This window comes from Euprymna scolopes, chromosome 32 (assembly GCF_053919585.1).
Source record: "Euprymna scolopes isolate OS-2025 chromosome 32, ASM5391958v1, whole genome shotgun sequence".
NCBI lineage: Eukaryota > Metazoa > Mollusca > Cephalopoda > Sepiida > Sepiolidae > Euprymna > Euprymna scolopes.
Genome location: NC_136513.1, coordinates 95409334 through 95424038, shown reverse-complemented (window position 1 = coordinate 95424038; position 14705 = coordinate 95409334). Strand labels below are relative to the sequence as shown.

The window sequence follows — 14705 nt, the reverse complement described above, 5'->3', positions numbered from 1 at the left end:
CAATTTACATAAAACAAAAAAAAAAAAACTGATGTGCTGTATCCGATTAACCTACACATGCTATCAATTTCAATAAAAACCTCCTTTTTTAATTTTATACCCCTTTTATAAGCTCATAGGACCAGTTAAAAATTTTGCCTTTTTTATAGCGGTAAACTGAAAGAACTGCCTGAACCATCTCTTTGACTGGACTAGTATGTCGTCAGCTGATACTTTTCTATGCATCTGGCTGGTAAAGTCTTTATGGAGTTGAGTATTTAAAGTTTCCCAAATGAGTACACATGTAACTATTAACAAGCCTCGCCAATGTCACATAACTTTGATGCTGAAAAGAACTGTTGTGTAACATGATTCAACAAGAAATGTACCGTCTCTGTATCTGAACTTATTGGGGGAGGAGAGATTCTGGTTGCTAATTTATTAACTTATTTTAATTAACTACAAGAAATGGATGACGTTTAGTATTGTTTCAATAAATATATAATATGAAGAAGAAACACAAGACTTGTATCAGGAATTAAGTTTCAAATTAACAGATTTTTCTTGGATACCTTGATTTTTATCAAAGTTGTAAATTTCTAGTTGTTCATTTCTAGGTTGAGTTTAAAAAAAAAAAAAAAAAAATATATGCAAGAAGGAAATTCTATCAATACTAGTTTTCATTCTATGTTTATTGAACAGCAATCTTTTTTGAAATGCTGAAATGATTTTGAATATAAATTTATTTCAATTTCTAATTATATGGTTCCAATTAAAAAATACCATTGCTCATATAACATCTGTATATTTTTTAACAAAACCTATACACAAATCCCTTTTTATATTGGCTACTATAACATTGAAGAAATATCACATGCTCTCATCTTAATGATTCTTGTTAGATCTTGTTGGAACACAGTCACAAAGTTGCTCTCTGGCTGGCTGTCACATGATTGTTTTGAAGTTCTTATTGAATCGGCCGCTTATCCTTGAGTAGCATCTGGGCCTTGATAAGCAGTCATTCTGTAGTATTTAAATTTTTATTCATAGTAAATAAAATATGAAATTTATACAAACCCATTTAGAAGATTTTTGTTTATATTGATCACGTAGCTTTTGAATTGATGAAATGGTGTTTGCACTTCTTTTGAATCGGCATCATTCAAGACAGCTGGAAACAATGCTGGGAATTTTAATTCCATAACTGAGATGGGAATTTAAGGATGCATGATTTTAAACTTTTTGTGGATAATTTAACATTAGTTTGTAGGGGGGGGGGGGTCATCTAAAATTTAACTGTTTCATGAAAACTTTTTTTTATCTAACATTTTTTTGTGGTTTCACTCGTATCATCGTGATGAACTGTAAAATCTTTGTTGTTGAGAGCTTTTTTTCTCTTTACATGATGTCCTTGTTATCCAAACCAGGGTTTTTATTAGCATTACAATTATTTTATTTGTCTATTTGCCGTATCGCGTTGATCTAACGATCATCATCATAGGCCCTTAACGTCGAGGACGACGATTGGCAAGGCGCTTCAGTCTTCTACAGTTCAGGAAGTCTGTGTATTGCTGGCAGGATCTTTTGGCACCAGATCTTATAGCAGCTTGCCACTTTGCTCGGTTGCCGGCAGAGGTTTCCCAAGTGTTGTGAGGGATGCCGAAGACCTGGAGGTCACGTTTCAGGACATCCTTGTAGCGGAGGCGTGGCCTGCCAGCACAGCGAGGGGCATCAGCTATCTCTCCAAAGAGAAGTGCTTTTGGTAGCCATTGCCAGTCGCTGAGAATTTATTCTTGACATATCCATAGTAGTTGCCCGAAACGTCTAACGATACAAAATGAGATATCATGCGTGGATAAAAGCAAAACAAACACAAACATATGCGATTAACTTTGATGTTGGGTGGGTCATAGGAGAAAACCCAAATCTAGTGAAGTATGTGTTTGCCTGATAAACCCAGAAATTGCTGACGGGTTTCAACCAAACTTTTTAAAGTTGCTTGAATCTGTGTTAAATACACAAATTGTCAATGATTTAAGGAAAAAACAACAGCCTACTCGGTGATGAGCACTATGGCTTCCATCCTGAGAGATTTACTGCTGATGTACTGATTGTAATTTCACATAGGATAAATAAATTTATCAAGTGTTTCCTTTCTAGGGCAATAAGCTCTTACCATATCAAAGGCATTTGATAGGGTTTCGCATAAAGGTCTACTTCACAATATTTTCAGTGATGGAATATGTGGAGATGTTTTCTCATCCATTGAATCTTTCCGCTCCAATAGGTTTATACATATAGTCATTCATGAATAGAAGTCCAAACTTTAAAGCGTCAACACTGCCATGCCTTAAGGATTCATCCTAGGCCCAACTCTCTTCCTTATTTTCATCAATGATCTCCCAAATTACATTAAAGTTCATTTGTTGCCATATATGCTTCAAAGCCCAACTACAACCAAAATCTTTCCGAGTCTCTCTCCTCCAACTTTGCACATGGTGCAATGGGGTAAAAACATATCCAAAATCAAGCTTCTGTTTTTTCATCACCAACACTCTGATCACCTCATGGTCTCAACTGATATGAATGACTCTTATCTAAAAAAAAAAGCACTTGCTTCAACAAATTTCTGTAACTAACCTTTACTCCTGACCTGAAATGGAAAACATATCAAATCTGTTGCCATGGTCTCTGTAAAAATCGTTGCATCATTTTCCATCGTCACAAGATATCTCACTCCCGACGTAATCCTCTACCTGTGCAGGAGTCAAATACATCCTAAAATTTTGTACTAATGTCATATTCTGCTTTGTTAGAGTTCAAAACTGGCTTTGAAACCTAGTAAGCGATGCCCTCTTCTCTTTTTTGCCACCTCTTTCCTACAGATAAGATATTGCGAGCCTGTCTCTGCTCTTATTATTTTCATGGCAAATGCTCATCTGAGCTATAATCTATGGTTTCCCCTGCCAAACTTTCTCAAAAAGCACTCGTCTAGCTATGACCACTATCAACAATTTCCCCCACTCTCTCCCTGTGCCTAAATCCAAATGCAATTTCCTAGGATTACCTGTGGAATCTATTCCGTGGAGCTGCTTTCCAGCTGACTACAACATGATCATTTTCAAATCCAATCGTTTAGCTGTCCCATTAAATAATAAAATTCTGCTCAATTTCCACCACTAACGATCACTACGTTGTCTCGATGAACACTGTACACTCATTAACCCTCATGTTTGCGTGGCTATTGGGCCTGGATAAGTAGCCATTCTCTTGAAAAAAAAAAATTTTAAAAATTAATAAAGAAAAAGTTGATTTGGATTATTTCTTAAAAGTCATGCAAGGCCATAGAAATTCTTTTTCATGAAAAAGAAAACTGGATTAGAATTAACCATCGTTTTGTATCGATAACTGGATTAAGTAGTGATGATGTTGCTCTGGTTATCCCTATTTGCTGCCCCTCTACAAGGACTGGAGATGATATATGGTTGTGGAGGGTGGGTATCTATAACCCATGAATGATCGTATTTTAAAAAAAAGCATGTATCCATTCAAAATTTTTTTTCTATTACTTAACCATCTAAGTTTGCTAAAACCCACAAAGTAAAATTCTGCTCAAAGGATTAAGTGATAGCAAGTCTTTTAATATTTTTAGTGTTCTGATCTATTAATTAATTTCAATAGTGCTGATTTCTGCATTATCTTTTGTTACATTTCCAGATCTTAAACTGCAATTCCCTTCATTTTAATTGTTGATCATACATCTATTGTCTTTGTTCGATATTTTTTCAGATGTCTAAAAGTTTTAGATTTTCTTTTGTCAAAGTTTGCACGCTGACATTTTATTTCTTTTGCCCAATATTTAGATAATGCCATTTTTAAATTAGTTTTACGTTGGGAAAATTTAGCCATTTGACTTGTCAAAACTTTTCTTTCTGCTAATTATCTAAATTAAGGGACAACAAATTAGTGAGAGATGTAGTAAATATGGTCGGTCTCTCAATTTACTTCCAATTTCTTATCTAGAGCCATTTTTACTAAGTGGACTCACAAATTGTTTTGAGGAATAACATTTTCGTCCTGTTAAGCAAATTTTTTTAAGCATTTCTTAAATGCAATTCTTTCACATTTATTGGAAATATTGTTTCGCAAGTTTTTATATTTTCACCCCAAACAAGGCACATTGCCACTTTGATGGCTACTATCAGGGACATAATCTACTGGGATACTTTGTAGGAAGTTAGGGAAGCAGAGACCCGGAAGGGAATTCCAAAGTCTAGCGGTTCTGGGGAAGAAACTATTGGAGTAGAAAGCTCTCTTACATCTGGGGATCTCTACTGTGTAGGGGTGGGATTTAGATGTTTGTCGGGGGTATTTAAGTCATGGGGGCACAAGTGCTTGCAGTTCGTTGGAGCATTCACCGTTAAAATACTTGGAGAACAGGCAGAGGGATGCAACAGTTTGTTGATGGGACAGAGGCTGGAGCTTAGATGACAATTCAGAACCTATCAGGTTGGCGACTCTCTTTTGAACCTTGTCTAGGAGCGAGAGACTAGTAGCAGATGCACCGGCCCAAATATAACAATAATACTCCATACATGGAGTAATGGTGGCCTTATAGAGGTACAGGATACTTTCGGGCATTAGTAGCTTTCTAGCACAGTAGAGAGAACCTACCTTTTTCGCAGCGGTCCTAGCAATGCTCTCAATGTAATTGTTCCAACTCATGTTTCCTGTGAACGTTAGGCCGAAGAGTTTAAAGGAAGTACTTTCAGATAATGAATCTTTGGCTATTGCTATTGGTGGTAAAGGTTTCTTGTAGTTATTGAAGGAAACAAGTTTAGTCTTGGCAGCATTGAATGTGACCATCCATTTTTGTCCCCATTCCACTGCAGATTTGGACGTCATCCTCTAGTGTTTCTACCATTTCCTTTGATATGTGTTCATTTGTTTTCTTGTCATGCCTATTATAGAGCGTGGTGTCATCAGCATATATACCCATCTCAGAGGCAATTTTGTCAGGGAGGTTATTTATGAATATTAGGAATAATAAAGGTCCAAGGATAGACCCCTGAGGCACTCCTGCATTTATATCATATTGTTTAGATGTACGACCGTCGAGAACAACCTGGATTTTTCTCATATCTAAGAAAGATTTAATTATGTTAAATATTCCTACAGTGATACCGTATGATCTGATTTTCATTAGAAGACCTTCATGCCATACCCTGTCAAAAGCCTTAGATATATCTAGAGCTACCGCTCTACCCTCCCCTACTTTGTCCAGTGAATGGTATATATGTTCAAAAATTACAATTAGGATATCTGCTGTGGAACGGGCTTGCCTAAATCCATATTGTTGGTCGGTCAGCAGCTTAGCATCTGTAAGGTGATGGACTAGAGCGTGGTTAATTATGGACTCAAAGATTTTGGCGAAAAGTGGAAGGAGGCTAATGGGGCGATAATTTAATGGGTCAGTTCTTTCACAAGCATTCTTGAAAATTGGTACCACAGAAGCAGTTTTCCAGCAGAATGGAAAGCAAGATTCATTAAGGCATTTGTTGTAAAAAATTTTTTAGATAAGTATTAATAATTTTTGTTTGAAGTATTATGCCATTTTAAGTAATTTGTAATTGTTTTTCCCAGTATCATTTGCACTACTTGCAGCATAATGGATAATGTGTTAAATAATTATTACTTCTAGATAAGTTTTCTGAAGGTTCATGGTTCAATCTTCAGTACAGGTGATATTAAGAATATAATTACAAATTGTTTAAGACTTCTATCTGGTTATGGCTGATGGAATGAGAACACATTACCCCTATAGATTAGATAAAGGATTCCCTTTGTAATTTTGTATAGATTGCCAAGTTAGTCAAAACATAAGAATAACACGCAAGATAATAACAATAGTTGAAATAATAGAAATCTTCATATGTTTATAGTTTGACAAGTCCACAAAACAAAATGTTTCTTTAGAAATAATTGTACCTTTTTATTGCTATAATTGTAACAGACTGAGATTGAGAGGCTAAAGATTTTGTACTTTTTACTTTGCAAATGCTTTAGAATGTTTATAGGTTAGTTTAGAAAATTTCTCATTTTAGTTTTCAATTTTGATTTGAAGAAAGTTTTACAGTTTTCTCTTTTCGTTTTCTTTCAAAGGAAGGATTGTAGTTTTGTACAATTTTTAGTGAAATTGAAAGATCAACTATGTTCCCTTGAAGTTTGGTTACTTGACCAACCACCGTTTGAATACATTTAGATTTATTCAGGTGTCTTGAAAAATGGTTAGATGCTATCAACATCCTGTCACTGGCTGGTGTTATTTCAGTTTTCCTTCTTTTAGACTAGTTGCCCTATCAAGGCTTAAAAGGGCACTCTACTGTTTTTCACCGATAACTGAAAGATGCCTACTTTTCTCGTAGGTATTATTGAAAGTATTGCCATTAATTCCACCCACACACACACGCACCTAACATCAGCTGGTATACCATGCCAACAATTGGTATTGCCAGTAATCACTTGAAAGTAAATCTTTTTTCGGCTTAATCCGCAGCAAATGAGAAGTGTAGCATTGATGAGTAGAAGAGTGAAAGAAAACTCCTTTGCTTTTTTCCGATTCTCCAACTTTTGGCATTTTAGTCATAAGTCTTGTTCTTCTTCTTCTACAGCCTAGAATGACTGCTTTTTACGATAAAATATACTGTTTTTTTTTTTTATATATTTTTGTTGGCAGTATCGGACATGGACAACAGCCTGGCGGAAACAGTTCAGTCGTATAAAAACCAAGTTAATTTCAAAAGGGTTTAATACTGAGATAATAGAAGTTGAAAGAGATTTCTACCCAAAGCCCCCAAGTGAAGAATGGTAAGTAACTTGAGATGGCTTCATCAGCATTTTCCTTCTTCATATCTTCCACTCTCACCCACCCCCAGGTGGGGGTGAGGGATAAACCACCTCCTCCACTTTCAATGTAGTAGACACTTTTCACCTGTAGGAGATGGGTACAAGAATCAAAAATGTAGTTTAATAAGAGAAATCCATAGTTCTCCTTTGATTCGTAAATCATAGCTACTTAAATAGAATAGGAAAAACTAAAATTCAGTAAATTATTTTAGTCTACAAAAATATTTAATAAGCAATTTAGAGAATAGTACTCGAGAAATAGGATTTTTTTTTTTTTGTACTGACTTCCATGTAATTATCTATTAACTTAACAGAAATATCTTTGTGATATATATGCATCAAAATAAAAAGATAAACAAAACTGAGCAATTTCAGTAATGGTTTTTATTTCTTGGGTATTTTGGAAGCGGACTTTAGATTTATTTTCAGTGGCTTTGTAACTCTCACTTCCCTTCTTTTTTTTTGTCCTTTTGTCCTCACATTCCATGAGCAATGTTTTTGACAAAGGAAGAACTATTGGTTGTTTTTTTTTTTTTTTGTCAGGATATATTTATCTCACTTGTTGGCTGGTTTTTAACCTTGAAATATATTTTTTTAGTTAGCTCTTTACATTAAGTGGCTTCATGCTTTGTCTGGAACCACTTCCATAAAAAAAAAAAATCCAATTGTCAGATAGTCGAGAATGTGTTTTTCTTTCTGATGTCTTTTCATAATCGAAACTTGGATCCTTCAATTCCTTTTTGACCTTTTTTTTTTCTTGTTCTTCTACAAACTGAGCACATCTGAAATCTATCATTCTGGTGCTGATTCCAAGAAGAATTTTGTCTTTTCTGCAATATTGGAGTTCAAAATTGTCCATCAGTGTGGAAAGTTTCCATGGAGATGTTGCTAAACTTATGAAGAACCTTGATGCCAGTAACCCAACTCATCCTGATAACAACATTCTAGCCATTCTGCTTAAGAATCTTCTGCCATATTTTGCTACCATCTTTACAAAACTATTTGCTCATTGCTTAAATGAGAAATACTTTCCATTTCCTTGAAGAATTTTGTTTGTCTGACGACTATTTAAAATTACTGTTGATCAGTCTTCTATATCTCTGTACAGACTAATCTATCTCCTGTGCATCATGAAATGTTTAAATCTGTCAATCACCTTTGCAAAAGCAATCGATGTAGTGACAAGCAATATGGATTTCATCCTGCAAGATCAACTGCTGATGTGCTAATATTGCAGTGGATCAGTGAATTTCTTGAAGAGGCTTTTTTTTTTCTAAACCTTTAGCTGTCTCTATATCAAGCACCCTTTATGGCCTACCTGATAATGTGTTCTCAACCATCAAATGCTTTCGCTATGGTAGGCCTATAAAAGCAGTTGTTGGTAGGCAGAAGTCTGAAGCGCATTGTATCAATATCATGTCTCTAATATCTATTCTGAGCTACGATCTTGTTCATTCTCTCTCTTCCAATCTGCAGCAAGAACTAGTAAGTTTTGTTCCTAACTATGGGAAACACTCTAGCTTTAAATAAATTATACACCCCCCCTTCCAAAATGAGGAGAAAATACCTGGGAGGATAACCTAAGTTGTTAAAATGATGGTTAGGATTCTCACGGCCAAGGATTTGTTTTTTCACCTGTTTCCTACTTATAAGATTATACATGAAATGTGTTTAATGTGGCAGAAACTTCCCTTTCCCAGTGGGTGGGGGGGGGGGGAGCACTCTAGAAGGGTACAAAAATAGTGGAGAATGGGCTTGTCAGCAATTCTTGGTAGAGGCATAACAGGAGGAATAATCACTCTCCATACAAATGCCTAAATGGATGCTTTCCTCAGACCATACCAAATTATGCCTCATTTTGACGCTAAATATAAAGAAAAGAATGTCATTTTTTATATTTTTTAAAGTTGAATTGGTTTTAGTATTTGAAAGAAATTTTAATACATTCTATTTACACAAGATTCTGAAAACTATTTTTATAATCAACTTGAATACAAAAAAATTCAAGAATATATTTCACGTAAAATTTATAATATGCATGCGAGAGGTAAAAACAAATCAAAAGAAATGCATGTGCTGTATGATTTAGTAGTGGTAAGTCTAAATAAACCATTAATCGAAAAATATTAAAGATAAAATTCTAATGAAAAAGAAATAATTTCCAACTCTGTTTTACCTTCGTAAATATATTTTTAAGCCACAGAATTTGATGGCAAGACCATTCAAAGAATGGGTGAGTTCTTGAATTAGATGGAGAACAGTTGAGGTAGCAGGTTCAGTTCACAGAGGAAGGCAAAGCATGGGAGGAAGAATGGGCTTGAGAGATAAATAACTGGCCAAAGATAGTTTGGAGGTTAATTTCTTAGTGATTCAGCCATACCAACAGAATTGATATCAAACAGATTTAAATTTTGTATATTTATCACTTTCTATAGTAAAAGAGATTCAACTTTTCTAGTGTCTGAATATTGACATTGCATTAAATTGTATAGTAAGATGTAATTGAGTTATATGATGTTAAGGTGTGTTAATATAGAAAAAGGGGGAAAGACATGGAAAGGAGAGGAATAGACACAGTACAAAGTGGGAGTGGTCATATATTGAAAGCGGTGATAGTGATAGACAGAAATGTAGTAAGAGATGGGTCACTTGGTGAGTTGATTGCTTCATCCTCAACCTGAGGAATATTTTAATGTGAATTTTTCATGATTAAAATATACAAGAAAAAATATTTTGTATATTTCTAAAGTTGTCACCTTGATATGATGACCTTGAAACTTGATAAGCATGAACATCAGTTTATTAATCTACTCATGTCATGTGTGTGCCATTGACCTTTTTCAAAGGAACTCCCATTAATTAACTATTCACTTCTGGGGTTTTTGCATTCGATTGTTTTCATTTTTAGTGCTAGCTACATAAAAACTGTTTTCGGTCAATTTACTTCTGGGGTTTGTAATTTTTTTTTTCTCTAATTTTCCTCAGTACTGTCATTTTGAAATCCAATACAAAGAGGAAAGATTCCTGGGGAGGCTGATATAAATGGGAACTGAAGAAAGTTTGACATAGGTGATCAGATAGTGGTCCCCTTTGTGTTGGATTTGAAATTGATGTCAATGCCTTTTCTGATCTTCTGTAACATAAATATAAATATTTTGCTCATGTATTGATACTTTCTTTATAATCCAGCACTTTACTGGGGTTTTCTCCCACAAACCTTATATATTTTTATTTTGTTTACAGAAAATTTTAGATAAGTCATTGGAACAAAATATAAATAATACTTATTTTTGGATTTTCCTTATTGAGTGCTCTGCTGGATTTCTTTTTTTTTTTTTTTAAATTAATAATTTATATTCTGGTGTCAAATAAAATTTTTTAACTTCCTACCCCATATAATATGTAGGGTGTGTCCAAAGGGTGTACTCTGTATTTATTGGATGGGAAAGGATGTAAATAAACTAATTGAAATGGATTTTGATAAATTTATGTGTAACCTTCAAGATAAACCCAGTGTTTCCCAGGAGTCCCTGTCCATTACTCTGAATTTCAAGTTATAAAGTCAAAATATTTTTTTTTTTTTTTTTTGTTATAAGATTTATTAATATCCAGCTTGTCCTCAGAATCTATGCTATTGTTGCGCAGTATCCTTCAAATGAAATATACTTATACAAATATCTTGGATATTGGGAGTGTGAGAATATACAAAACGATATGTCCAAAACTTTAGGACAAGTTTTAACAAACAAATAATAATCAGCTATTACAATTATATATGAGAAAATCAATATGATAATTCTGGAGCATCTTCTCTCCTTGGTAATTATAAATGTGTACATATTGTTGGCGTGACAAAGGATACAATAAGAATAATTCTAATTTTACATCATTTATCATAGTCTAACCAACGCTAACGAGTGCCTCCTCCCCAAAAACACTAAATATACACTTTTTAAAAAATTACAAAGCCTAACATTTAAAAACAAAAAAAATCTAATCCTACCCCCAATAAGATTAATCCAATGTTTTCCAGACAACTAAAACTGAGAAAGGAAAGCAATAAGTTACATCCAAAAATATCTGAAACCAAAATCTATTACGTGAAGATGCAGCGTTGAAAGTTTAAATTTTGATCATGACTGAACTTATCAAAGTCATCTAAAATGTCTGATTGACTATAATATATGCCATGTACAGCAGAATTAAAATTATTACCCAAAAAGTTACTTTGACATTTTAGTAGCCTTGACCATTGACCAAGACATCCCAAAATTGATTTGAATTTAGACAATATTTAATATTTGGACCACGTTTAATGGTCATTGAACACTATGCTGTACATGAAACGTGTATATAGAGACAAACAAATGCAATGGAAAACATCTGTTTTATCAAAGACAAATAGAAATGTGTAGTTGATTCTTTGAGTAAAATTCGTCTTGGCTGTCGAATTAGCATTCATAATTAAAACTAGCAAATCAAAGAACACAATAACAAAAAAACTATAATCAAAATAATTTTTGATTAACCTTATCGCAGCATTCACGTTATAGGTGATTGAGGACTGCCTGTGAATTTAATATTCACTTGACACTTCCTCCTTCAAAAGAAGCCAGTTCAACCTGCCTAGAGCAAATGCCTTACAAGAAACATTCACATTACAAGAAAGTTTTCCTGTAGCAAGAATTAGCCATATTTATCTAGTGTTGCTTTGGTGGAGAAAAAATTCAAAAAGTTATGCTTACAATTTAAACAACAGAATATAATTTTAGTTTGCCTTTATTTTTGATTTCAATAAATATTTAGCTAATAGTAAATGCTAATTCAATGCGTGTTTATAAAAGTCACATATAGACAAGAAACGCATATGCGGTGAATCATTTCTGATAGTTTTTAAGATGTGACAAAAGGAAATCAACATCAGAAAACTCCATTTCTAACCTTTACTCCAACCAAATTAGCAGGTCATATCTCATAAACCATGGTTGATTGTCCTTTTTATGTGATGGCTTTTAGAAATATACTTACAAACTAATCTATCTCTAGTCAAGTCTGTATATATCCTGCTTTCTCTCAAGTGCATTCTTATCACTTCCTACCATCTTTTCCATTGCTTGACTCTGATATTGCATTCTATATCTAATACAAGAACTTTCAGCAGCCAATTCTTTCAATGTCTCCTTTTCTACATCTCCCTATACTGTCTAGATTTAATCTTCCTCTTATCAGATCTAAACCCATTTTTAAGACTTTACACAGCCATCATATCAGTCCACGCCATGCAGTGCGTGTCCTCAACCCTTATTTTACTTCCATACATTATCATACTGAACACACTTGCCTGATAGACTATTCTCTTGGTCGACAGTAATTAGTAATTGTTAAAGTTCTCCGGAACTTGTTCTGTCTATTCTTAACTCACATGAACATCACATGAACACCTGCTCCACCCTGTGTTCCAATCGTATCAGCAAGGTAACAAAACTTCTGAATAATCTTGGTATATTTTGTCATCAAAATATACTTTCTCATCATCTGTATCATCCATCTCCATTGTTTTACACTTCTCTCACACAAGTTATCTCTCAGGCTCTGTAATTCCATTGCACTTAACGCTTAAATTCCATTGTACCTAACGCTTAAATTCCATTGCACCTAACGCTTAAATTCCATTGCACCTAACGCTTAAATTCCATTGCACCTAACGCTTAAATTCCATTGCACCTAACGCTTAAATTCCATTGCACCTAACGCTTAAGTTCCATTGCACCTAACGCTTAAATTCCATTGCACCTAACGCTTAAATTCCATTGCACCTAACGCTTAAATTCCATTGCACCTAACGCTTAAATTCCATTGCACCTAACGCTTAAATTCCATTGCACCTAACGCTTAAATTCCATTGCACCTAACGCTTAAATTCCATTGCACCTAACGCTTAAATTCCATTGCACCTAACGCTTAAATTCCATTGCACCTAACGCTTAAATTCCATTGCACCTAACGCTTAAATTCCATTGCACCTAACGCTTAAATTCCATTGCACCTAACGCTTAAATTCCATTGCACCTAACGCTTAAATTCCATTGCACCTAACGCTTAAATTCCATTGCACCTAACGCTTAAATTCCATTGCACCTAACGCTTAAATTCCATTGCACCTAACGCTTAAATTCCATTGCACCTAACGCTTAAATTCCATTGCACCTAACGCTTAAATTCCATCGCACCCAACGCTTAAATTCCATCGCACTTAACGCTTAAAAGTGCAATAAAAAAAGTTTGATTTGCAACCAACTCCCTTTTTCACAAAATGCACATATTCCGCAAGTTTCTAACTAAAGTAGACTTATGGGGCATCTCTTTCGGACAACCCATACAAAACTATCTGAACAATGTTTCTCAGACACAAATAAAAAAACAACCGACTATGTAAAAAAAAACAAGGCTGATATATTCAGTTTGACATTAATGCTATCACTAAGTGTGCTGTTAATTCTAGCGCAACTTTGAACAATTTTCACTAACCATTTGTTTGTCTCTAATTTATGCAAAGTCATCTTGTGATGTTAAAGAAGCTGTCCTTCTTAGCAAGATATTTTTCTTGCAATTTATCTTGATAAATAAATCATCTGTCATATTTTGCTTAAATCAAGCTGCATTTCATCTCTGCTTGTCTGTTTGTTCTATTCTCTCAACCACTTCAAGACATAATCTATCAAATTTGAGTCTCTGTAATTACTTCTATTGGGAGCTCTGTCTCAACAGTTGTAATAGTTTATAATTAAGATTCAAGTCTTATTAGAATAACTTCTTGTTAAATTTGTCTCTGATCATGTTGATGCCCGTTTCATCTACAGCCTTCAACATTTCTGAAACATCCAATGCTCTTACAGCCCCACAGATTTTAATAATAATTAAAGGATTTCTTTCTGAATTCATTTTAGGAGGGGGGTCTTGCTATTTGCTTGCTTTCTTCCTCTAAACACTTAAGCATGATTTTGTCCAGCAGTTAACTTTTCGCTTCTTGAACCACATTGTTTTTATGTTCTTCCAATATGACCTTCAAAGGTCAACATGTTTCACTTTTTTATATTCCCTAAATGGTCTTTTATCGGGTCAACGACCATACTTGAGATATTTTTGAAAAGTCAAACTACCTGTGAACATGGTTTGGATATTGCATTAAGAATAGATATTCAGGATCTTTTCTGAAGGATCCATAACAAAGGTTACTTAATCCCTATTTTCTACTCGCTGGCTATTTCGTGTTGTATGCGTCTGTTTTCTAGACAGCAGGTGATTCGTTTAGCATGTGGAAGCTATGGATCAAATTATTTTCACATATAGGTTTGCTCTGTGCAGATTGTTAGCACATCTCAGAAAGGTAGCTGGTTGTTTTTTTTTTTCTCTTTTGTTCATTTTGAACTGTATTACGTTACAAGTGCACACAATTTGGTATTAATTGAGGGTTTTTCCACATTTGTTTTGATCAGGCATGTCAATCAAAATAGACCATGTCTTTTGAAAATATTGGCGAAAAAAGCGACTCCTCCCTGTAAAAAATTGCCCAGTTGAGGATGAAGGAATTAATGTTTTGGGCCAATTTTTCGATATTTGTTGTCCGAAGGATCGAGCTTCAAAATGATACTGATCTCTTGAAAATCCATCGCCTCTGTCGAAAGTTTTATGCAGACATACAAACATACATACAGACAGATGAGATTTATATTATAGATTACACTTTATTTAAAAAAAAAATTTTTTTTAAAATCTTTGTACATACTTGTCGGGTAATGATGTACTATTCAAAAAATCAC

At 34.3% G+C, this 14705-nt stretch overlaps 1 protein-coding gene across 4 annotated transcripts in view; it reads left to right on the top strand.

Moving 5' to 3' along the window:
* Positions 1-14705, top strand: part of LOC145256510 (uncharacterized) — a 223732-nt gene that overhangs the window by 151005 nt on the left and 58022 nt on the right. For all 4 annotated transcript variants that reach the window (XM_080115484.1, XM_080115482.1, XM_080115485.1 and 1 more), the window contains one exon: positions 6716-6846. In XM_080115484.1, the coding sequence (XP_079971610.1) occupies positions 6716-6846 (131 nt within the window). The remainder of the gene's footprint in view (positions 1-6715; positions 6847-14705) is intronic.